Source organism: Buteo buteo, chromosome Z, assembly GCF_964188355.1.
Source record: "Buteo buteo chromosome Z, bButBut1.hap1.1, whole genome shotgun sequence".
NCBI classification, from domain to species: Eukaryota; Metazoa; Chordata; class Aves; order Accipitriformes; family Accipitridae; genus Buteo; species Buteo buteo.
In genome coordinates, this window is record NC_134204.1 from 9,500,543 (window position 1) to 9,527,798 (window position 27,256).

The 27,256-nt window shown below is 39.2% G+C and overlaps 1 protein-coding gene across 1 annotated transcript in view; it reads right to left on the bottom strand.

The window, feature by feature from the left end:
- Positions 1-27,256, bottom strand: part of KIAA1328 (KIAA1328 ortholog) — a 189,841-nt gene that overhangs the window by 21,818 nt on the left and 140,767 nt on the right. The window contains 2 exon segments of the mRNA XM_075020054.1: positions 9,298-9,406; positions 16,307-16,491. Coding sequence (XP_074876155.1) covers positions 9,298-9,406; positions 16,307-16,491 — 294 coding nt within the window.

A 27,256-nucleotide genomic window follows, 5' to 3' on the forward strand; every position in this document is an offset into this window, starting at 1 on the left:
TAGGAAGTCAGGATATCAGCTAACTGGACCTCTGGTCTCTATCTAAATGTTGCATGCTCTGAATGTACCATCTCACAATTCTATCTCATGACCACCAGCTTCTCCAGTAGACAAGACAATAAAGTTCCCTACTCATGTTCTGCATGTCACTTCTGATTTTATGAACTTTTAATAGTATCCTAAACTTAGCCACCTCTTTTCCAAGCTGAAGAGTCCTAGTCTGTTGTGTTGTTCATTCCACAAAATATCACATCCGGGAGCAGTCCATTGCACTGCTCAGATGTGACAACCAAAGAGGAACAGCACACAGTTCTTAGATTCAACATGTCTATGGAGCAAAAACTCACTACAGCAGTCTTTCACTTCAGAAGTGAAAACAACATAAAAATGAAAAAGGTTGTTAAAAAAATTTTAAAAGGGGCAGTTAAAAGGGTAAAAATGTTTGCAAATGGCTCACATTTGTCTAATGGTCATACTAGAGCTCCAAAAAAGGGCACACAACCTATGGAAAAAGACTTCAGAAGGATGGAGTCATACCAGTTAAGTGGAACAGTAGAGGAGACAGTTATGTCCAGTCAGGTCCAAATGAAGAAAATAGCAAAGATAGTTCAAGAAAAAAAAAACACAAAACAAAACAAAAAACCACAACCAAAAAAAACCCCCACAAAACCAAACCCCACAGTAAATTCCAGCCAAAGACTAAGGGTTATCCTGTTAAAAGCGTAAGGTCTAATAACAAATCCCACTTTAAATATATAAAAAATAGGAAGTCTGAGTATCTGTGAAAGCCAAGAGGAGATAAAGTTATAAAGGAGCACGTAAGGATGATAAGGCCATAGCAGAAAAGCTCAGTGAGCTGACATATATTCACTATGCAGGAACTTAGGAAGTTTCTGAAGCCACAGAGGTCATGGTAGAAGACCTGTCTCAAGTTGAAGTCTCATATAAATACATTACAGAACACATCAACATGCATGAACAATAATAAATTGCTGAGATCAGCTGGTACTCACTCAAATTTCTGAAGGAGCTCAGGTATGAAATAGGTGGAGTATTATTAACTGTACCACATAACTAATTGCCTAAAACTGCCTCAGTTCTGGGGCAAATGGTTTTTTTTAAAGTGATCTGGAATGATGCAGAACCCTACACATGAAGAGGTCTGATGTTTAGAACAAGAAGATTGATAGAAACTATAATAAAGAATCGATAAACTTGACATATTGGCAGAGTCTTTATATTAAGTCTTAATTCACTAGGGACTTCTACGAGATTTGTAGAATTATTATGCATCTGAAAAAGGAAAATACAGTCTATATAGTCTATCTGGAGTTCCAAAAACTTTCCAGCAAACCTATCACCAAAGACTTAAAAGTTGCCATAAACTAAGAAGAAAACCCATTAATGGACAGATAACTGGTTAAAAGGCAGGAAATAAAGAGAAGACATTAAAATTGGCCTGCTATAAAGTAGCCAGGGAGGTCACCAGTGGAGCTTCACAGAAAACTGTTAGGGCCTGAACTCCTTAATGCATTCATAAGTGGCCTACAGAAAGGACAAATAATGAGACGACATTGGCTGCTGATACTATGCTATTCATGGTAGTAAAAACAAAAGCTGGAGGTCTTTACTGAGATGGCGAATTAGAATACCATGAAGGAAGAAAAAGTACATTAAAAACTGGAAATGGGGCAAATCAAATAGTATAAAGTGCTGGTTAATGTCCTTAAGTGACAGAGAGGCAAGAATTTCTTTTGTAAGTAGGCAACTCATCAGCTGGATACAATTGAGAAGACAGAGCTGTGTCTGTCTGCTGAGACCATCCCCTGATGTACAGTATGTTTGACTAGCAGAGATGGGACGTGACTGGTGCAAGGCTGCTCAGACCTCAGAAACACTGTAGTATCCTGGTCACCTGTGTTTGAGTTACAGGGTGTCACCACTTCATGTCACTTCTAAAAACGATTCTCCAAAGCAGTCAAACTTCCATCCTTCCCAGCCTTCCATCACCACAATTTCATTAAACACGTTACCACATCACAAGCTAACATTCTACTGAGGAAATGCTCTATGTTCACAATCATACATATCTACTCCCTCTCCCAGAGCGTTCGGTACCTAAGCCCTTTGATTTACAACGCGAGCATTAAAACTGTGTTAATAATCAAGGCACTGACCATGCAGCACATAGGTTAACCCTGCATTTGCCCCCAATCCATAATCAAAATATGAATGACAAACAACTTATTTTTAGTTCCACATATTCATTACAAGAGGGATAAGGTGTCAGTGCATGTTACTCCAGGCTTATTTTACAGCCCACAGGACGACAGGTATCACCAAATGGTGATTTAGCTGATCCTAAAACAAGTCATCGACTACAAAAGGAGCTGAGGGTAAGTAGCTCAGTTGTCTCAAGATAAGCAAGATGAATTCCACCCTAACTATACTAGCATCACGGTTAATCATTATTATATGGACTAACCAAGCACGGAGATGTACTGTGCCAGGATCCCGCCCTGAAGAGTTGACAGCCTGAAAAGTCCAGGCAGGTGAAGAAGAGAGAAAAACTTGAATATATTAACACATAAGCAACATGGTGGAAGTATGACAGAGCCATCTTTTGGGAGAATGGCTTCTTAAATTAAGTTGTGATTATTCTGCATATATTATTAATCAATTCACCCTGTCCCCCCCAAAAAAAAACCAAAACCCAAACCCAAACACCCTGAAACTCCTCTGAAAGAGAAGCAGCAGAGAAGTGACTACAGTGCTAGGAATAGAGTCATGCAGAACAGTTTCTTAGAGAACCATGAAGAGAGGAACCAAGACTGATATTAATTTGCTAAGCTCTGTAGAAATTGTCGTCACAGTAATTCCAAGAAAATGTTTCAAAGCTACAATGCAGAGCACTCAAGAGTGTCAGTGAAGGAAGAAAAGACAGACAAATCCGATTTTTTGAAAAGGAGTAAAGCACAGAAGGAACCTGAAAATATTTTTTAAAAAACTATTTTCTCAAAAAAAATGTTTTGAGACTAAGTTTTCATTGCTGTGATTACAAGCGCAAACAGGAATCACATCCAATGAATCAACATTCATTTAAGATTTAACGTGATGTTTGAGAAACTGCAAAAGCATGAGGAAGGGGGAATGTAAAAAAGTAATTAATATAACAATGGAAATGATGGTAAGAAGCAGACGTAAAGAGTTAAGTCAGCTTCATAATATGATTTGTACTCTATTTTCCTTTGCTTACTATTACTTTCAAACTACAATCAAGTTATTGTCATACCACTGAATGATAGAAACCTTGCCAACTACTTCAAAACTGACACGTTTTCTGTCGCACTGGATGTTCCCAGAAGATATTTCCCCTCATTTTAATACAAAATCCTGTCAGATCCACAGAGCTGAATAAAAAAATGTGTAAAGGATATGTAGCTGTAATAGAACTCCCCCAACTAGTCAACTTTGGAATAAAAGATGATCAAAAAAGACTCAAAGATCCAGTGCTAGATTAATGCAAATATCTGCCTGTTTGCAAGTGTACTTTTTGATTAAACTGGCATACATCAAGTACAATTAGAAAGGTTATTTATAACTAAGAAATACATAATTCTGCATTTTAATGAGGGTGACAATTACAGCCAACAGTTGCTAATTAACATTAATCCTTTTGCACTGCAAGTCAGAATTTCCCAATATGATTTTCATTGTCAGCAATGGACACACCAAAACTGTTATCGCTAAGCAAGTATTAGGTAGGCTGCTTTGACACAAATAGGTGTTCCTGTTACACACAGTAAAGAAAAAGAAGCTGATGTGTTAAATTTGATAACCTCAGATATAAATACAGAATACAAATGTAAATACATTAATTTCAAATGTAATGTAAATACAGTCATTTCAAAATTTACTTGATGTCTACAACACAAAATATAATCAAGGCTTATCATTTTCATGGCTGAACCCAATTCCAAGTTTCCCAAGAGCCAGGCTTCACAGGTGAAATCTGATTTCAACACAAGCTTGAAATCTCCCATTGTTAAATTTGGTTTTGATCCCAGTCCTGGGTTTACATCTGCATTTCACCCCGAGACTTCAAAGCTTTTAGTGGTCATAACCAAACAGCATAGGTAAGGAGTAGTGTTTGCTCAGTCTGTATCAGTTTCTGAAGGAAAACTCTGGAGCAAGTACTGAAGATAGGAATTATTACTACTGACTGATTTGCTACTGTAGTATAGCCTTACTGCAAATTTTTTCTTACATAGATTATCAAGAAAATTTAGGTTCACAAAATCACTGAATTTTAAACCCTAATCTTCCAAAATTGCTCTAATATATTCTAGTCATTGATTAAAAATTTCTCTGTAAATAAGTGCCATCTCTATAACAACTGTTGACCTAATTAAACACTTCTATTTCTGATACCCATGATCCTCTAAAAGAGAGAAGATTTAGATTTGCTATGCATGTCTTTCCAAAAGAGAAGTTATCACTGTTTTAGCCTCTCAGCCATCGTCTTTTCAGACAGAAGCACTAGAAAACTATCTAACCGTTTCTTTTAATACTGGTCTTTAACAGGAAGAGAGACCTGGTCCAAACATCATCAGAGGCACAAGATCATAATGCAGTCAGCAAATAAAGCCTCTCACCATTCAGGTCAGGCAATTGGAGTGGGATCAATGTCAGATATAAGTAAATGAGAAGGCAGAAAAGGAGAATTGTGGGCACTAAGCAAAGAGACCTACAATGCACTTCTTACAAAGTGCTGTAAAATTCACATTTATTTTGTAAGTATGAGATAGATGGGTTATTTCTACATACAGAGGTGCCCAACTAAAATCAAGATAAGTGATATTAATGTCCTATGGTCAGTATTATTGAACCTCGAAAGCAATAAACTATGAGTCGATAAATATTACATTTGCAACATGGTTAACATTCTTCTACTGTCTCTGGCACTTATTACACATTGTAACCACCAGTCTACAATACATTATTCATATTTGGGGTGTCACTGAGTGATGGATTGCTGTAAGAGAGGCTGTCCTTTAAATAAATCAACAAATAAAAATGCAAATGTTAACATTTTCAGCCACAACTTTTTCCATCTTGAATGGGGAATGAAAATTTCACATTATATCGACAGCCAGCAGAGAGAACAATTAACAACCTACACTGTGAATAAGAGAGATTAATTTGCTAACATCTGGTTTTATCACTTGCATATAGAACTATATTGGACTTTTTGTGCTGCTGGCTTTCTCAGGGAGTAGGCAAAACTTGCATCTCCTACCACATTCAGAACCTAACTCACCACCCCACTCCAAACACACTTTTAATCCCTTCAAATGTTCCTAAGTTAGATCTGGAATGAAAGTTTTCTCCTCCTCGTCCTCCTTTTGAATCTTGAATGGGGTCTGATCCTAAGGGGGGGAAAAAAAAAATATCTATTTCTTTGGCAGTGCCTGCTTAGGCTTTACAGATGAAGGAACTTCATAGTATCGTCTTAAGAGCAGAACCATATTTAAGCACCCAATATGCACAGATCTGAAAGGCAACTACCGCATAAGTAACGCAAAAGCTTACATCTCATCACTGTCGTATTTCCTAACACTCAGCATAACAGATCTACTCTAGACTATTCCAGTGTGCATTATTAAGTATACAACTCTGCACATTATATTTTACATCAGATATTAATTTGCTTAAGTGTCCCTGAATACACATTCACCTGAGATGTGCTGGGCAATTGGGTAAATAGTTTTGTTTTTAAAATGTCCCTAAACACAAATTTACACAATACAATCTGTTTATAAAAGCTCCAACAGGCCACTGTAGTCTAACAGATAATAATATAGCATGAATATAGTATTCATATTGCAGGAACTTCTAAATCACTTATTTTAATGGCTACAAGAAACTTCACTCCAAGACAATACATTCAGCTAGCATTAAAGCTCTGATTTAAAACTGCAACAAGAAAACATAGGCTTAATGCTGAAATCCCAGACTATCACTCAATCCCTTAATTTACCTAACTGTTCTTAAATTCACTTCTTAGATGCCCAAAGTGAAAAATGTAACAGAAGAATTATCTGTTTCCATGGTGAGTAGAACAACCTTTGCTTGTGTCTTTTTAAGTGCTTGATCATCTGCAGTGTTACAGGACTTACTGTGCTAAACTCAACACTACAACTATTTCTGTGTGGGGAGAGCCCAACAATTGTACCAGGGCTGTTATCAAATAAAATGGTCTTTCACAAGGCACAATTTACGGCTTTTTTTTTTTTTTAAAGAATAGCTTAATACTTTCATTTAGAGCAGTTTCACTTCTGTTTTGCAACTCACTTGTTTTGCTGAAATTAGTACCTGATTACACCTAAGGTAAGATCTAGTTTATGTAAAAATTCATTTAGTAACGAAATGAAAGCATACAAACGCCACTACCTCCCCTTTCCAGCTCCCTTCCAGCTCACAGCCAAAACCCAGAGCCTTTCTTCTAGGCAGACAACAGTTATGAAAAAGACGTCCATGGTCACCAAAAAGGTATATATTTAAGATAGCCAGAAGAGCAATGCTTTAGGGGTAAGGAAAAAACCTTCTTTTCCAAATTTGCCCAGCCCCAACCTTGCCTATGATTTTTTTTTTTTCCAAATATATCTGCTTTGGTCTAGACAAATAAGCACATGGAGTAGAAAAGCTTTCCAGACCTGCTGTGCACATAATTACAAGGGGCTCATGCAGGTGTAGGCACTTGGCTTAAAAACACTGGATAACCAAACATGCAATGCTTGGCTATATTATGAAAAGCAGCGACAGGCATGCATTGAAGCATGATGGGCAAACAAATCCACTGTTAGACCAACTCAGGATGCCAGATAAGGAAATGCTATTTTTCTTCCAGAGGTACCACTGAAACCACCTTGTGCACATTCATTCTGCAAGTCTGGTCCTTCTACAGGTCTAGCACTAAGACTCTCAGAGCACACACCTTTACCTTCCAGGGACACTTATTTCTTGTCCCAGACGTGATTCATTCCGAGAGAGAGAAGAAAGTAGGACTGCAGCGAATCTTCCTCAAGCAGGAGGTAGCTGTAACACACTGAAGCCTCCAGTCAAGCCCTGCCAAGATAGCCTATCAAGCCAACACATCTTCTACCTGCCATGCCTGCTTACCCAGCCAGCCCTCCCCAGAAGCTGCGCTACCACCCTGGTGCCTCACGCTGGCAGGGAGCTTCTGTCGCCTTCCAACACCTTCTCCCTGGCAGGCTTTCCACTGCTGCTGCTGCTGGGTGCCAGGGTTTGTGTTAGTTAAAGCTGGCACAAACATGAGTTGAATCTAGTCCTATAAATTTAAATAGTCAAAAGTAATTAGGTTTACACGTACTGCCGAATAAATAAATTTGCTCTTAGGGCTTTGTGCTGCAAGTTTCAGGCCTGTGCCAACTGTTGTGGTTAAGCTGTTAACCCCCCCCAAATCACAGATTATAACGAACGTGCTGACAAACCCTAACTTTAGTGGCACAAAAGCAGCAATAATTCTCAATATTGATTAATTTAGTTAGTTAAACCTGCAGTCTAAGCTTATAACCATTCAGTGATAAATTGAGACTGACCTGCTGCCCAAGCAGCTTTTTCGATGAAGGATAGGAACAGCTTTAGTTCTCCACAGAAATACTTGTCCATTTACCATTTTCAATTAGAGAAGGCCATGAGTAAGGGAAAGCACAACATGGCTGCTTAAACTGGTCAATTATACTTATAGCACCAAGGGAGAGAAAGAAAGCGAGGAAGTGTGGGAGAGAGCACCACAGAAACACAGGATTTTTCGAAATTTGTCATCAACTGGTAAAATAAACCTTTAAGGATGACAGCTAATCAGACTCCTTTTACTGATCACTTTATCTGATATGATTTCTAACAGCATATTTCAACAAAAATTTTACTCCCCTCTGTGGAGAAGAATGGACCATCAATCCTCTTGAATAAAATTTCTTTTTCTGAGCAGTTGTTTTGTGATGTGAATAATTATCTCTGCTCCTCAGTGCTTCAATGGTATCTCAGCTTATCACTATTAGACAGTATCAAGCAGTATCTTTACACATCTTTATCTGGTATTACTGGCTTGCAAAGGTAACCCTTGCTTCCAAGAGAAATGCTTAGGCAATCTTGTGGTTTCTGTTTGTTTAAACATACAGTTACTTGTGGGAAACAGAGCCCAATATAACTCCGTTCTTAAATCCTCCCAGAATTATCATCCCTTTCTTCAGAAGAAAAAAAAAGAAGTGTTTCCATAGCAAGGAAGTACAAATTTGTCAATATTGATAGTGGTTTTGCACCTATTATACATCACAAGTTCTCTCAGAAGATAGAAATAAACTGCCAGCTGCTGCCAAGAATACAGGGATGATGTCAAGCATACATTTTCCTAGTCCACTGGGCCAAGAGAAGATTAAATCTGACTCAAGCCCTCTCATTCTCCAAGAAACATTTAACTCTTCTTATGAACAGTCGTACATTCTTGTCATCCCACTGCATAAAGTCATCTAACTAGTGGTATAAAATACAGCAAATTCACACTTTAATCTGCATTAACTTTGTTGCTTGACTAAAGATTTTATTATGAGAAAATGTGGGATATGATAAAGAAAAGCAAGGATTGTATGCTGTTTTTCTAGGCACTTACTGCTAGAATCATAAAATTGTCTAAAGAAGGCAAGTTGTTTTTAGACTTGTGAGTGTAACAACAATGCTGCTTTCTGTTTCTTCATTGGAGCAGAAGTGATAATGCTGCTTTTCCAGTGCATTTAGTGCAGATATATAGTATAATCAGGAATTGCTGACTTAATGTGACTTTGCTGCTTGTCATTAAACATAAAATAACTCTGATACAAAACATTTTAAAAGAAATGCCGTTTGATAAAATAGGGGGAGAGCCAAATACAGGGGGATTAAAATCTTTGAGTGGGTTTAAACCTAACAGGGGTTAACACCATCCATTCAAATTATTTACAATTGCATGTAATGTGTCAGGACTTGAAACATAAAATACTTTCTGTTCAAAATCTAACTAAAATTAAAATGTTAGAACTTGGCATATTCCTGCTTTTCTTACTCTAACAAGCAATTTAAGGCTTATTATAAATGTCAAAAGGATATGGCAGGTTTTAGTTTATATTATCCAGCTTGTGCTAACTGAAATATCATAGAAATTCAGCCATTTCCCTGCATCTAGAGAATGTGACGGTTGCGTTTGCAGAATCTTAAACCGAAGATTACCTAGCGGCTTACCGTGAAGTGTCATGCTGGATTGGTGATGTGGCTGTGGTTGCAAGCTCTTTGCTGCTGCCTACCAGCACAAGAGATGTGCCTGCATCCTTCCTAGGTCCTGAAGTCGTCCCTGTGGAATGAAGTGAAGACAAGCCAGACGTCAGAGGCTAGTAAGTTTTGGACAGACGTTTCATGATTCTGCATTATTAGAGAACACTGGCACTAAAAGTTGCAACATTTTTGGAGTGCCATATATACAGTAAAATGGCAATCAAAGAACTCATCAGCTGACAGTACTGTGCATAGCATGCATTTAAGGATCACATAGAATCAAATCTGTAGAATAAGTCACACACTTTACAGCCTCCATCTTATTGCCCAAAGTTTGACAGACTTGCAGTGTTATAATTTCTTATAGTGGTTCACAGGATCCAGCTTGTTTCACAGATGCAATTCTCATGACATGATACAAGATGTTAGTTTTCAAAGTGTAAATATCACTATTACAGCATTTTGCTCTCAATAAAATAAAACTGTTAGTCCATTCCTTCCTCCCCCCTCCCAGTAACTCTTGAATTCCAAAATAATCTAGGTTGAAAGGTGAAGTCTGAAGGTCCTCCATTCAAAGCAGGGCCAACAAGATCAGGTTTAAGGCACTTGTCCAGCTAGGTTTTGAATGTCTCCACTGATAGTTAACCAACCTCTCTGGGCAACTCCTCTGGTTCCAGTGTTTGACCACCCTCACCGTGAAAAATGCTTTCTGTACAGCTAATCAGAATTTCACGAGTTTTAACTTTTTCCTGTTGTCTCTTGCCTTGTTGCTGATGACTTCCAAGAAGAGTCTCATTCCCTCTTCCTACACCCTCTCCTTGGAAAGAAGAAAGATCTGTGCTGAATCATCTCTTCTTAAGGCTGAACGCACCCAGCTTTCTCTGCCTCTCCCATTAGGTCATATGCCCCATCCCCCTGACTGTCCTGGTTGCCTCTGCTAGACTCCCTACAGTTTATTGATGTTCTCCTTGCACTGTGGAGCCCCAAACTGGACATAGTGCCGTACAGATACAGTCTCACCAGAGCTGATCAGAGAAGTGTCACTTCATCAACCTGATGACTACAATTTTGCTATTATGGCCCAGTATGAGGTTTGGTCATCACACAGGTACACTGCTGACTTGTGTTCAACTTGCTGTTCAGCAGGACACCCAGTTCTTTTCTAGAAAAATTGCTTTCTAGGTTGTCAGCACCCAGTTGGTCCTTTTACATAAGATCAGTCCAACCCAGCTGAAGGAACTGGCATTTGCCTTTATTGAACCTAAACAGGTTTCTGTCAAAGCATTTTCCCAGGATGTTAAGGTCCCTTGAATATGGAGCCCTACCCTCCAGCATATTGACCACTTCCCCAGTTGGTGTTGTCTGCAGACCTGCTGAAGGTGCATCCTGTCCCAGGGTACAGGTTGTTAATGTTAAGCAGTAAATCACTAGCAACTGGCCATCAGCCAGACTGATAACAACAGTTTGAGGCTGGTGGTCCAGCCAATTTTCCACCCATCTTCCACCTTTCACCCACTCACCTGAGAACTGGGATTTATAGATAGGATTTAGCTAGACAACTTGCATACACATAGTCAGAGGTAAGTGGAATAGACAAATTAGTTGTAATCTGATCTGTTACACAAAAGCCTGTGGGTTTGCGCTTTTTAAATCTAGCCTAATTAGCTCTGTCCAACCAACATCATTTAACTAAACAGTAAGTATAGGGAAAACTGTAAGTCTCAGCAAAAATTAAAGTCAAAACAGTGTTTAGCTCTTTAAGTAACTCTGTCATGCTTAAATATTTCTCAGCTTTATGAACAGCAACATTATCTACCATCCATGCTGAAACACGAAGCAACACAACGTTGTAATTCCAGCTCAGTGCAATATTTACAGATGTCCAAGGATTAAGGTTATTTAAAATGTATACAAAAATATAGAGTATAGTAAAACCACATGTTTTAAGGTGTATTCTAGGGAGACTTACAAAAAGAAAAGGGTTCTTATTGCCCTGCTATAATGCATTGTGATTCAGTACCATGCAGTGAAAAAATCTCACCTAACAAAGAGTTAATTATCCATGAAGGAACTCCTAGAAATACCATGGGGATATATGTTGATTGTGTGTCCCTGGTAACTTGATAGTGTGCCAATCCATGATGGGAAAAGTGGGTATGCATATAAAGACTGGAAGCCTCTTGCTTAGACTTTTGGGTTTATGATTGAATAAGAGATGTTTAGAAATCATTTCACGTGACAGTGGAATGAGGCAGCTGGATTTTAAGAAACTAACACCAAAGTACTAAAAACCTGGTGAGCATGCCAGGATATATTCAATTCCTAATACGAGAGAAGGCTGGCACACTGTCAACATACTACATTCATAGCAAAGTAGATGTATTTCTCCGAAAAAGAAAATATATGGCCTCAGAAGTGGCCAATACAGCCTCAAGGGGACTGTTCAAAGACCCCAGTGTGAAAATATTACCAGGGCTAGGAATGGAAAACAAGAAAAGGAACTAAGTAGGAATATACTGAGGCTGTGAGGCTGCACAGACATAAAACAGGGGTAGTAAGAAATCCTGAATAAGTGCATATCTAAACAAAAAATGTTTAAAAATACATCTTGAAAAAGACATGCAAGTCAATTCAGGGAAAAGAAACACCAAAGAGCAAGCAGGTCTATGAATATATGAAGAAGATTAAATCAATAATGATCCTAAAATGGCCAAGCTACTAATAATTTTTAAATATACTATGAAAAAAAATAAAGAAAAGGAATATTGGCAAGTAGGAGATAATGAAAACCGTGTTGATGTATAATACTTGCTTATATAAAGCTGATGAAATTATCAGGGGGAGGAGATACAAATTCTTTAGTCTGAAGGATATATATATTTCAGGGCTAAAGGGAATTAGTTAATGAAATTATGAAATGACTGGTAATTATTTATGAAAAGTCATAGAGAACCGGGGTGATACAAATGAGAGCAAATTAATTAGATTTGCAGGTGTTAGAAGACAGTATGAGACTGGAGACCTTGCAGATGATCTAGAGAAGCAAGAAACATGGAAAAAGAATAGACACATTCACCCCTTAAAAGAAAACCCAAAACTCATATATGGTGCGATAATCTAAATTCTGACAGAGAGAACCTGGAGTAGCAAAGAATAGCAAAAAACAAACTAGACGTAAGCTTGCAAGGCAAGCTACCCCCAAAGCAATTATAGGTGTCTTCTAAATGGTAATGTTAAGAATACTATTTTCAATGTGGTTAACTTGGTATAAGACTGATTTGAAGTAGATTAAAGACTCATTTGAGAATATTCAAATAGCAGTATATTTCTGCTTGAGAAACAGACAAGTAAAACATGAAGAAAGTGGGGAATTACAGTAGTCTACATTTTGAAAGTGTAAACACTAAGAATGAAAAAATACAGTTGAGCCTGGTTCAAGCAGTAATGCGATAAAACTAAGCAAAGGGAAATCTAGGTTGATAATCATGAAATAAATCTTTATGAATTGAATAATACCAATATTCATATTACTTAACATTTATATAGTACTTCACATCTTCAAAGCACTTCACTAATATTAACTAATTGCTCTATTTGATTGTAGAGAAGTCTTCCCTCAAGTGAAGAAATTCCAGATCCTGAATCCCTAAGAAGCTACATTAGAAAACCTACTGAAAAACAAACACTGTACAGAAAAATGAAAAGTATAGATTCTATGAGCTAAAATAATTTTCCTTCTCTGGCTTTTTCTTTTTCATATGGAAAGGAAAGCTATGCATGCTATAAAATATCATGCAGATGCTATGTCCCCCAAAGAGATACAAAGGGGAAAATAGTTCTTTCTTTGTTTCAATGCAGATATATTTCAGGAAGGGTATGAAAAGGAAGACTTTACACATAACTGTAAAGAAGTGCCCCATATTGCAGAATTTAATGGATAGAACCTAGTTTAGTTTCCCAGCCCAAAAGCAAAATTTTCCAGGGCAGAAAGGAAGAGAAACACACATTTCTGTACTCCAGTGCTTTTTAAATAGACAAGTTGTTAGATTTTAGTACAAACTGACATAGATGCTGGTGACACCAATAAAAACAATTTGCTGCTGAAAAGATCTAAGACTTGAGGATTGCTTCGTCTGCTTAAAGTTTTGCTGGTAAAACTAAAAAAGTTTGGCTACAAGACACAAACACCTGCCAAAGCACAGGAATAAAAGTTAAGGAGCAAACAGAAATAGGAGACAGAAAGCAACAGCAAGAGAATAAAAGCTGATTGCCTAAGCTAATCTCATAAGCTTCTACCCTGAAAAGAGAGCAGAAGTGGCCCTTTCATTCCATGAGGTGACGGGACCAGGTTAATATTGCTCTTGTCCCCATTTCTAAACATCTGCAGGGAGAAAGGAAAAGTGGTTTTACTAGGAAATCACCCTTTCCAAACTCACTACACTCACAGTAGGTGAGCAGTCCTGTAGGCAGTAAAGCCTTCCACCATTCCAGCATGGGACTGGTTTCCTGATTAATCTTTTTATCTTCGGGAAAAAAAAAAAAAAAAAAAAAAGTTGCTGTGGAGGGACACTATCATGAGTTGCACTGTCCCTCAGATACACACACCATTCCCAGTGGCACAGGAAGATTATATTGTGAGCCCAAAGGTGCACATCAGCACTGGCACTGCACTAAGGTGTGCTTGGAGAGAGTCCGCATCCTGAAGAATATACAATTTAAATAGACAAGACAGATCAAGGCATGAGAAAAATAAACCTCTGTAGCGATAGGTTAACATCTGACTGTTAAGTTTTCAGTGGACAGACATGTTTCTGTACACAGTATCCAGCACCGCTGTTTTCTGACCAAAAGGCCACCTTAAGGTATGTGGCTAAATAATGTCAGGTTTCATGCCTCAAGATGTCATCTTGCTGATTTTATTTCCCTTTCACACATTGCATGGCTTAGCTAGAGCTCGGGTGAACACACTGCAGTACAGGGATCACTTCACATTGACACAACAGGTACTGAACACTGTCCGAGACAGATCTCCAGGCTTGCTGGCTCAGCACTCTGACGCAGTAAAGCAAATGCCATATTTTTGTAAATTTCACCACAGAAAACAATGTTAGCGTCCCTCATTTTATTTTTGCAAGATGCCACATAATTGCTTCCTAATAAAAAAAATAGATTCTGAGGCAGAAATCCCCAGTCAGCAACAGATGGGAAGATCCAGCAGAAGCAAAGACAGAGATAGCTAAGTCCAGAGCTAACTAGAATTAAGAAACTTGACACTGTGCTCTGGGTGATCCCCAAAGATGGAAAAAACACTTTACAAGTATGTGTATGCTTGTTAAAAGAGTCCAAACATATAACAGAGGGAAGCCAATTAAAAAGGTACTAAATACAGAAGACTCCAACTTCAGTGATTAGTGCTAGGTAATTTGCCTTGTGATAAACAAGCCATTCAAATCAGTAATAGACCTGAGGTTGTTCCACAGCTTGAAAGCATTTCTCTGAACTTTATTTGGTATCACAGCAAATGCCAATGTTTATAAATTAAATTTTGCCATGCAGTGCTACATCTTCAAAGCCAGCAATCCCAGTAAGTGTTTGTGAAAGATACCCACCATCTTCAGACATTATGCTGACCACTACAATCACTAAATCAGCATACGTGCAGCTCAGCTGCTATGTACAATAGCCAGGTGCAGCTTGTAACTTCTCCTAAGTACTACAAACTGGCACGAATGAATGAAGAGGCCAGGTTGGATTTTTTTCCCCAAATCTATGGAAAATAAATTACTTTCGGGGGACTATCCCTATCCAAGGAACAAAATCCATCATCCAACAGTGAAAAATCTCAATTTCATCACTACCGTATTGAGAATGAGGGGGGGAGAAGGAAGAGGAAAAAAAGAAGAAAAAAATAATGATAGCTGAAAAAACATAAAAGAAAACCATCAGTGAAAACTGCCCCTGAAACTTTGCAGAACTGTAACGGCTTTCTCTTGCTTAAATTGATTGGTGTAGCAATGTTATAAAATGACTATTAGGATTCATTGTGCACAACAGAAAGTGTGAAATGTCAGCAGACTATACAGCAAAAGTAATGGGTCCTGAACCCCTGTTAGTCAAAAATGATTTTGTTTCAAATTAGAAATTGATTTTTTTGGACACAAGCCTTTTACAGGCTTCCAACTTTTGTAGCTGTGCCTTGGAAGAGATTAACCTCAGCCACTGTTTGGGTCCAGGCTGATGATACCCTTTTGAAAGTTTCTTCACAGGGACTGCTTTTTAATGTTGGTACGGTCTTAACCAATAACACAAGTTATTTGTTCCTTTGAGAACTGCACCACATTTCTTCTCATTTTGCCATTTTCTTTATTTTTATGCTGACATATACAGCAAACTGGCTGACAAGTTAAAATAAAAAAACCCCTAGCTCATAATTGAACCAAGGACTATGTTCAAGGCTTGGCAGTGAAAGATCCAAGCTGCTTTTGTTCCCAACCCTTTCTCTTCCCAAGAAAGACTGCTTCTCTGCTCCTTAAGTGTAGGTACTAAGCTATGAGCAGGATAGATTCTAGCTGTGCAGACATCCCTGTGTGGCAAAATATCAGGTTGTGATGGTGGAGGTACATTAACTGGGGAGGAAAAGGATGTGAAGGAGATTACAATTCAAGAGCAAGCCCCACTGCACATATTCTCTCTGCTTGCTGGGAAACAAAAAAGAATTGTTGAAGTAGCTTTTGAGATTAAAGGGCTAATTTTTCCCTTCCGTCAGGAACACCAGCCAAGAAGATCACTTTTATTTATAAAGCTTTCTATGCTTTTTATTATTTTAAATGTAGCTGCCTTCTCTTGGGTTGTTTTAAGCAACTTGCAATCCTCTCCCTCTAATTGCTCATTTTACTGATACACTCTTGAACACATATATACAATTTCTAAATGCTATCAGCACACTCATGGCCATATAATACGGTATGCTTCCCCTTACCTTTCCTTGACTTGGTACCTTCCCTCTTGGTTTGCATCAGAAGGGTTCGCCTATCTTCCACATTTGCACCAAAACCAACCATTTTCTTCCCTGAACTGCTCCCATCACTTCTCCCTGGTGTTCTGGAGGTTTTGCTCACTGGAGGTGTCCTCGGAAAATAATCTTCATGTTTCACCACCGGTACACTGGGAGGAAAGAAAGATCATGCTATTAGATGGTGCATTCAGCCCTTTTAAGACTGCACCCAGCCCTCTCCCCGACTTTCACTCTCCAGAAGCGTAACCGTCATGCTGCTGGTTGAGCTCTTGTTGAATCTATTGACAATGTCTGAAAGCAGGATGCCTAAGGATTGAAGAGTTACCGACCTATTTTATGAGGATTCTTTGGTTATCAGCAGCTGGCAGCACTCTGACAATTATATATGGAGTTTTGTGGCATTTGGCACATTCCCTAAAGTATTAGGTCCTGGATTTCCTAAGTGGTTAGGACAGGACAAGTGCAATGAAGATACAGAAAGTACTTTGTCCAGCACAGTGAAGCAAGCTTGGAAGAGTAATTAAAAAAACGCTCACTTTGCTAGGATAAAGGGGAAACAGAGAAGATTACATGAAGAGAAAACTGGAGTCATGGTTTGCAAAATGGAAGCAGATCATAGAATCATTTAGATCGGAAAGGACCTTTAAGATCATGGAATCCAACCATTTATCTAACACTGCCAAGTCCACCACTAAACCGTGTCCCTAAGCACCACATCTACACATCTTTCAAATACCTCCAGAGATGGTGATACATCGATTCAAGAAGAAAAAGGATGAGAGGAGATGAGACAAAAAGAGCTGAGTGAACAGAGGTACTTGTAAGCAGGATAGAGAATGTATGAGCAAACTGGTGGGACAGTATCTGTTGCAGCAAGTGCAGCAGTTTGAGTAGAGTAAGAAAAGAGAAAGCCAACCAAGACCATACAGTTCAAGATGAACCTCAGTACAAGATTGTAAACACTGCACAGATAGAGCCAGGAGGCAAATTTGGTGATGTGGAGCAAGCGTGACTTCAGTCTCTGCAGACGCAGGCAATCACAAAACATTTTGGGAAGACAGGAGGCTACGGAGACCCATTTTTCTCTCAGTAAAGACAATGTACTGCTTTCAAATTTTGTTCTCTGGGAAACAAGTACTGCTTTAAATAAGGATTCCCGACATGTATACATCATTAGCCCCATCACCATTAGAAAAAGCAATTAAAAACATAAAAAAATCTTTGGATTATTCACATGAAGGAATACAATTCATGCCAAGATTATACTGCTCTACTTGCGATCATGGGAGTGACATACAGCTTTCCTGAGTTAACAGAAGATTAAATGAATCTTTTTCCTATTTAATTAGCAATTTTATAGGGGCAACCCAAAGACTGTCACTGACTTTGTATTATTTGCAATACAACTTTGTGGAGGTTGATTCACAAGAATCTTTTACCTAAAAGCTTACACTACTGAATTTACATCTGAGGAAAAAGCAGATATCTGATATTCCTATCAGAAAATTATAGCTAAATTAAAAGTTTCAAATCAATGTGCTGTATAAGCCATTGTTTAATAGGGCCCACTGCGCCTGTTGGACAATTAGTATTACTCCTGTATTATTAATGCAGAACATTATATAATGGCTTATGACCTGTAATAACTGGTTGAAGTGTTGGATAAAACTTCTTTGAATAACCTCCATTTACTTCAGGGCTTCAAACTGTGTGGCCACTAATAATATTGCAAAGTGTTATTAAAATTTATGGTGGACTAAATTAATATCTTATTGGAATTATATGAAATTATTAACCTACTAATTCCTGCAACCCAGACTTCCTGCAACACCAAGAGGTGGGTTTGGACCCTAATAACTGTTTAAAGAGGCTTAAGGGTGTAACACTTGACCAGTTTTCTCTGATAATACAGGATTTGATATTCCATTTGCTTACACTTGGATGATTAACAGCATTTAAAAACAGTGAGGTTGTCATTATTTGGATGCTTTCTGAGTTTTTAAAGTACATTTAATTACAACCCACAGATCTTCTGTGAAGACAGTGACCTTTGGTGTGTAGATGAGGAGGCAATTACTCGACTGGTTCACTGCAATACCTTTTATATGGTGCAGTTACTTCTACAATACCAAGTTCTGGTTTAAATAACACTCTGGCAGAGGCAACTCAAACAGAAACAGACACCAAGAAAAGTTACAAAGCTAATTTACGAGGAAATAACAAAAGCAAGTGTATTTGCATTTATAGCTCACTAAATTAATTAGAGCCTGGTTCTTTAGTATTTAATATAAGAAAGCTTGCGCTAAAGTTTTGCTCAAGTAAGGAGAGAGAGTCTGATCTTAAAATGACAAACACTTAATCTGAGAGGTGTATAGTCCAAGGAGGGAAAGAGATAATGCAGAGAGATACAAAAATTCAATAATTAACAATGTACCAAAATTGAACAAAGAAAACATTGGCGGGGGGGGGATATCTATTTCAGAACATAGTTACTCATTTACCTGCAGAATAATTAGTAAAATGAATGATGTGACTATCACAACCTGGAAAATTTAAAACTAATATGTGATCCAAAGGGATCAGTTATGTATAGCTAGAGAGACTAAGAGACAGAACAGGTCCTTCTCTATTTTCAAATCCAGCAATCCATCATATCACTCAAATGCAGCATGGTTAGTAGGACTTCCTGCAGGGTACCACAATAGCCAATGAATCTTCATGCTATTCCCTGAAAATACACAACAGAGAAGACTGTCTAAATAAAGACCTTATTAACCTACCTAACCTACATAGTAAGGCAGGAGTTGTAGAGTAGCATCGCCAGAAAAGAAGCCAGTCTCAGCACTGTTGCCGCCTTATGAATATCGAAGTGCACCACCAACAAAGGAAAACACACCTTGAATGTTTTTTCCATTTTGTCTGAGCCTCATATCGCGATATCCCTACTGAGCGTGAATGGCAAATTTTAAATGTCATTCAGGACCCATTGAATACTGCTAGTATTTGCATTTCTTAAAAAGTAGAAAAACATTAACCTTTTGTTTTATTGAATTAAAATGCCATGGAAATGCTGATGTAGTCTTCAGAGACTGAAATACTTTTACAAAGAAGAATAGCTGTCATTTATTAGACACAAAGAACAATTACTTGATAGGATGCTTTCTGACAATAAGCAGATTGGTATTCTCATCATAGAAAAGGCATTGTAAAAAAACCCAGCACAGACCTCTGAGACTTGAATAATTTAAAGCTGCATTTGGTGCAATTTGAATTTTTCTTTAGGGAGGCAAAGTTAAATACCTTTAATTTGTTCTAATTATTTCAAATTTGCAAGTTAATTATGGCTGATCATTAAATAACAAAAAGGACTATCGTCTCCATAGAGTTTTACCTCCTACCCTCTGCATTACTTAAGCTAGATTTTAGTATGCATGAATTAACTTTCTAAATAATCACACGGTTTGACTAAATGGCTCAGTAAAATGAGCTCTGATCCTCGGAATAAGCATTAATGGACATTAGAAAGGCTATTGGGACCCATGTTACTTACATTATAAGTATTTTTAATGGGGTCTTATTTACTAATCTTTATGTACTGTTCAAGTTAGGGCACCATATAGATACATTATTCTGCTTTAATAGAGGAAAGTCAGTTCTTCAAGATACTAAAACAAATGTCCACTTAGAGCCAACTAAATTCATTTTTAAATTAATGCAGGAAAAGTCTGATAGAATTTAACTTGTTTTAGCTGCTCATCCTGATGAATCAATCCAACATAATGGTAGCCTTGGTCTGCAAATGGAGTTTTACAGATCTATTGAATCACTAAGTGACTCAAGCAGCTGAGACTCTTGCCACAGAGTAGCATTTACTATCAGTGTGTATACACCCACAAGGTTTCATCTCTTCCCTCCTCCATATCTAGCACTCATCTGATGGGTTCCAGTCATCTATTGCAAATTTGGATACTCGCCTTTCACTGAACTCTGATCTTTCCATGGATATTTCAGTGCAGATCAGTGGCACCCAGAGAACCAGTCAGAAACCCAAAACATGAGGCAATTCATGCCTCCAGTATATATGTTCAACAGATGGCTGCCTTAATGGTACCCTACTGCACCCTGTTGAGGCAAGGGCTTGTGAGTTTAACCATTATCAAACTAACAGATTGCTGTGGTAGGTTAGCTCCAAAAGCAAACATGTTGGAATGTGATTTTCCTGTTCCGCAATTTCTGTTTTAAAAATAAAATAATTAACAGTTCATGTGTGCAATCTGCTGCAATTATATCAGGCCAAGAATGCATAACACTTAATGATGCAAAGCTGGTGATAAGTAGACAACCCAAGCAATACGTTTTTGTAGCTGGAACCTGTATTGCCATTTCAGATGCAGTTTGACAAACAGGCTGAAAATTGCTTCCCCACCACCACTTTGGGCTGGGAAAGTTTTCAGCCAGATCAGCTTCCACAGTCAGCTTGGTATAAAACAGCAGAACCACAAGTGATCGGACAAAGAAGGTGACATCAATATATCACAAGATCTTCTTTTTGGCAGGGGGCCGAATATAGATTGATTTAAATCAAGTTATCAAACCACACTTTTGAAAACCACCAGTTCCAAAGTGGGACTGTTTGAGAAGTTGGTTGTCTGCATGGCAAATAAAAAAATATTTGTGGGGAGAAAAGAAGGACTGTGGACTTTGGATGAGTGGATCTAAGAAGCAATAACAGTGGCGTCCTGAACATCTACAACTTTGTCAGTCCTCTCAGGTGTACTGTGTTACTTTTTGTAAGACCCTACTTCCAGAACTATTAAGTGCCTCAGATTAGTCAAGTGTTTTGTTCTAACAGTGTGTCAGGTAGCGCAGTGTGATTACCCTAATCTGCAAGGCAAAGAAGATAAGAAACTGATGCAATAAAGAAGCTGGGCCCCTGGACAGCAAGCAGGTCAGCAGAGGTGGAAGAGAACTGGAACCGACTCCCAAACACTCGACTCACAGAGAAAAGGAGGCACCTGAAACTAGTGCATATACCTGTGATGGTCTGACAAATTATAGTCAACGTCTCAAACATTCATTAAAGAACTTTGGCGGAGAAGACAGCCTCTGTAAAAGCACTGGAGTTGTGTCAACAGGAAAATGTGGCTGGAGGAGAGGGCCCTAAGGAAGGTGGGACCATGCTTCTCCAAAGCCACAATTCCTTATCTTAAGTGACCACAAAAAGAAGCACAATGTATGTGGCTGGAGGAAAGGCCAGATAGCGGTCATGCCTGCGGCAAGAGAAAAACAACTCCCTAATGATCCCCCAAGCCCACCGACCCATTTCCAGAGAATCCCAGGAACATGAACCATGCATGTCGAGACCAGCGACTCATTTCTGGAACACTCCTGAGCTCACACTGCGCTTGCTCAATGATGGCAAATCCCCACCTACAGTGGCAGACCCTTTAGGTGTAAAAGAAGGAAGGACAAGTTCTCAGTGCGCACCCTTTAGAACTAGATCTCTAGACCGGCTGGACCAATGCTGGACCCAGGACTGGTGAAATCCTTCTCTTCTCTCTTTCTTCCTCTCTCTCTCTTTTTTTCCACAGTCCCTACAACTCATCCTTTTAAACACAAACCGTTGACCAAGTCTGGGACTAGGAGTGGAGCCAGCTGCCCCTGCGCTCCTCTTTGAGAAGGAGTCTAGAAAGCAAGGGGGTCCACTCTGTACCTCGTGACTCAACGGGAGGGGTGTCCATATTTTCTTCTTTGAATTGATCCCCAAATATGTAAGGCTTACATATGGTTAGCACGTGTTATACAGTTCACTGACATAGTTTCATGTTCCTTTTTCCGTTTCTTTTTCTACACCTTCCCTTTTCAAATGGTGGCTTAATGACATGATGCAAGGTTCATATCAATAAGTTCACTTGTACTTGGGCAAGGTTAGCTTGGTTGAATAAAGGTTGATAGTTGTTTGAACTCCCCTGGTGTCGTTTCACCTCAATTCTAACAAAGGAAATCCACAAACCTGAGTCACTCCAACCTTGGGATGTGACAATACCATGTCTGTGCTTAGAGCTAATCATGAGGAAAACCCTGACAACAGAGGTAGAGCTTCTGGCCTTACTTAGCACACCTTCATCTGCAACCTGGAGTCCTCTTCTGAGGATACACAGCCTGCCCCTTCTTTGCAGCAGAGCTGGGGAGAAACACATGAAGATGCACAAACCAGCAGAATAGCACATGGGAAAAAGGAGGGAGATTAGGCCACTCGCTACTGCTTTATGTAGGGTGTGCAAATCTACAGGACAGCTGAGTCAAGCTGGAAGGGAGGTAAGAGGGTTGCAGGTGAGAAGGAGAAGCACAGCATGAACTTCAAGGCAACCTCTCATCCCTGAATGCCATCATCCTTCCATTCCTTGCCATAAAACCAATCTGCTCATGTCAGGAGATCAACAACCTTAAAAACACACTGTTAGAAGTCTAAAGCTTATCACATTGAAACATAGAGTGCTTGAAAAAAATCTAAGCTTAACATTTTTTCCCTCCTTTAAAAAGCAGGAAAAATATCCTATTCTAATATGGACCTGGAAGGACACATTCAAGCCTGGAGTGGTATTTCATGACCCAATTATGAAAACTGGCATTTTGAGGCTTAGGTTAGATGTACCAGCATGTTAATGACACTGCTGGGATCCAGTGCATGTTAATAAGAAACATCTGTTTTCCCTTCTAGAGAGCATGTTCATTTATAGTTTTGAGATCATAGAATAGTTTGGGTTGGAGGGGACCTTTAAAGGCCATCTGGTCCAACCACCAGCAGTGAGCAGGGCCATCTTCAACTAGATGAGGTTGCTCAGAGCCCCATCCAACCTGACCATGAATGTTTGCAGGGATGGGACATCTACCACCTGTCTGGGCAAGCTGTTCCAGTGTTGCAGCGCCCCGATGGTAGGAAATGTCTTCCTTGTATCTAGTCTGCATCTAGCCTCTTCTAGTGTAGAACCGTTGCACCTTGTCCTACCGCTACAGGCCCCATTAAAAAGTCTATCCCCGTCTTTCTCCTAAGACTCCTTTAAGTATTGAAACACTGCAATAAGGTCTCCTGAAGCCTTCTCTTCTCCAGGCTCAAAACCACCAACTTCTCAGTCTTTCTTCACAGGACACATGTTCCATCCCTCTGATCATTTTTGTGGCTTTCCTCTGGACCCACTCCAACAGGTCTATGATCTTTGGACCACGTCCATCTCCTCTGTCACTCCTATTTTTCTAGGCAAAAGGCAGGAGGGCAGGGACAGGTAGGGGAACACTTCAGCAGCCAGTGAGAGTTCTGAAACTGAAATATAAATATTATCAAATCTACTTGTAATGAAAGGATTTTCATCACAGAAAATAGACAGTGATTGCCTACAATCTAGATGTTATGCACACAATACATTGCTGGGGAGTGATGCAGAGCTTTGATCTCTTACAGTCCTCTTCAGGCTCAGCACCCTCAAATCCAGTAATACCTGTGGCTGTAACAGGTTTTTCTGGTTTGGTGTTTTTTTTCCTTTTTTTTTTTTGTTACTGAACTGTCTCTCTTGGACCTACTGCATTTAGTTTACTTTTCTCTCATATTGGAAGAATTATACCAGCCACTGTCCTTAAAACTTTTACATACAGCAAACTGTACCAGCGTACAGTATTCCATAGTATGGCTTCTCCAGACCACTCTTTCAGAGACCAGTTCTTTCCCCATTCTCTCAGTGACTGGCGCTCAGATATTTAATTCAATCAGCCACATATGCTGGCGCATATTGAGGCCACGTATGCTCTTAACTAGCAATGACCTATTAGATCATACCAGCCATAGGTGAGACCCTGGCCTCATTGAATCAATCAGAATACTGCCTTTATCTTCAATGAAGTCAGGACTTCACTTAATACACACAGTTAGAAGTCCATTTGTAGCAAGTACTAAGCTAAATTCCACCTAAAATTATATTCATGCCTTCCCTTTGAAGACCTGTCCTCATTCTGCTTTAAGTTAGCTATATTTCAACTCCCTACCATCACCTTTCCCATATATCTTAGTTTTCCTAACAGCAAAATGAGCTCTGATTACTTTTCTCCTCTTCTGAATCCAAAGAAAAATCCAACATAAAGGTTTTCAGACAGTCATAGAGAAATGGCCTCAGAAAACAGACTGGCAAAGCTTTAGCAGGACAAAATGCTGTGATTGTGTGTTTGGCCTTATAGAGCAGAGCAGAGCAGCTGTCGTTCCAGCAAGCAGTGCTGTCAGCCTTCACAAAAGAAAGTCATGTAAATGTCAAATCATAGGTATAAAAACAATCCTTCAAAACAGTGTCTGTATATCTGAAAAGCCTGCATAGCTGTCACCAGTGAAAGGACCATAAGGAATGATGCAAAAGCCTCTTTAGGACAAAGTTTTTTAACTACATCCAAACTTCTCCAGTAGATCAAGTGATGTCACTCCTTCAGGAGGAGAATCACATGCTCTTCAGCAAAGTGAATGCCTGTCTTAGCACCTTATCCAGCATCACTATTGTTTGACTGAGAGCCAGCCCCATTCACAAGGTGCCCATCAAAATGCCATTCACAAGGTATCTCCTGAACAAACCACCCCCAAATTAGATTGCAATTTGGTTGTGATAAAGCCACAGAAGAACAATGCATCATCCTTTCTCAACTTGGTTTACAAGGACAAAAGACTTTACAGTAGATGGGCTGCACTGCAAAACAGACTGTGTCTGAGCTGTTGCTGCAGAGATAGGTCTGAGTGTGCAGGCAACCACGTGCTTCGTGCAAGAGTCCTTAGGTTTTCCTTTGGTAAGACTATCAGTACATAAGCACTATCTCCTGCCTAGGAGTTTCCAGACAGGCTGATAGGTGTTCGTAACAGGAGTGTTCAGTAAATAAGCAGCAATTGCAAAGTTCTTTTGCTGATCATGGATCACACCACTGTGAATGATTGCTGGAGATGACTTATTGATATGTCCCCCTCTTAAGGGAAGGTAAACCTCCAGGGTGGAAAGCAGTGGACATACATGAAATCTGTTCCATAGTAATTCCTTAAGCAACATAACCTGCAACCTTAGCTGTTTGCAACACCAGGGGACCTCGACGTGCTAACTCTGAGAAACAACATGGAGGGTGCAGTGGAGAGGAGACACTGCAGCCAGGCTCCATGATATCACCACAGGGATAGGGAACTGGAACAATAGGAACAAGAATGGTGGAACAGTCCCTGCATTGAATCCCCTGAAGCAAGGAGGGAAAATAATGGGGGTTCTGTCAACCTACTGCCCTACTTCTGATTTACATGATAAGCGCCCCGTTCTGGAATACTGACATGGAACTTTGCTCATTATAATCTCATTTTAATACCAAAACACACCTCCATCCCAAAAACTACCCACCGTCAAGGTGCAACCACCCTTCACTGAGCAGGTGCTCTGAATTTTCACTAGCATATACCTTTAAAAGTAAAGCAAGGAGATTTTACACCAATCATAATAAAGGTATGTATGACTAGAGTAGCTAAGGTCCACCTAAAAAGAAGAAAATATAAAAGGGCTTAAGATAGGAGGAATGCTAGGGAAGACACCATCATAGACAAGTTGGGAGGACATCGCTGACTTCTGGGATCAGTCGACAGGCTGAGTCTCTCTTCCCCCATAGGGACACCTATTGGGTAAGATTAGAACCCTCGGTTATACTGAGTGCTTCCCCAGGAAACTTAGAAATCTCTATAGAGTTTTTCCATAATTTACTGTGCTTGTAGTTGACTGTATTATTATTTGCACGTGCTTTGCAGACTGTGTATTTATCACCGGCGATCCAAAAGAACCTGTAGTCCTGTTACTTTAATAAACTGTACTATTCATTAAAATCTAGCTGTAGTAGTTTGTGGAAGGTGACCAAACTCCTCAAGTTTGGCCTTTCTAGTTTGTTGAACACGACTAAATTGAAAGTACAGAGTGCTATTAGTGCACCTGTAATCATGATATTTCAATATATTGAACACGACCGGACTTACAGTGCTGAATTGGACATCAATCAGAATCTAAGCCTAGCCACGCCCAGCCCCTCTGATGTCTGAGGACAAGCTGGAATGAAAGGGGGTTTATTTTCTGCTAAACTTCTTTACACTTTAACACAACAACCATGGAGCAATCATTTCTTAAGGTTAAGTGACAATATTGCAGAGAAGGGACACAATAAACATTAGAAAGTAGGTACTCACAAGTTTCCAGTATGCCCTACTAACAAGACATTTTGAAAAGATGCCTAATTAGAGCAACAGATATTTAAGACTGCATTCTTGTGTGCAGGTATTATGAAGAGTTACACATGCACAAAAACAAGAGTTTCGGAGGATCCTGTAGGGCCTATATGCAGACAGAAGAGTTAAAAAAGACAGAACATCTACAGCTGCTTCTGTTCACTGACAAAGTTGCACTTGACAGATGTTAACTTTCAGTGCTCAGGATACTAGCATGATAAATTATCATCCCTGGTTTGTAAGTGAGGAAATGAAGGAACAAAGTTACAAACTTCTCACACTGACAGCAACAAAAATTAATAACCACTAACCTAGGCAAATACACGTACCCCTAAGGATCTCAGGTGATTTTTTCAGGTCACTTACTGCTCCCCTGATATCAGGGAACACGTTGCAGGGAAAGCCTTTCATAAATGCAACAAATTCCATAATAAACGCAATTAGAGGTTTTACCTTTCTTATTCTTCTGAGGCTGCTGTCCTTGAATCTGATTTCTCTAATGATTAGGAAGCATTACCACTGAAAACAACATAGAAGCACCCTTACAGGACCCATCTTTTTCCATGAAAATTTCTCCTCTTATGCTAATCATCTTTATCACATGATGGTCAGAGGCTGTCTTGGGCTTAGCGACCATGAAA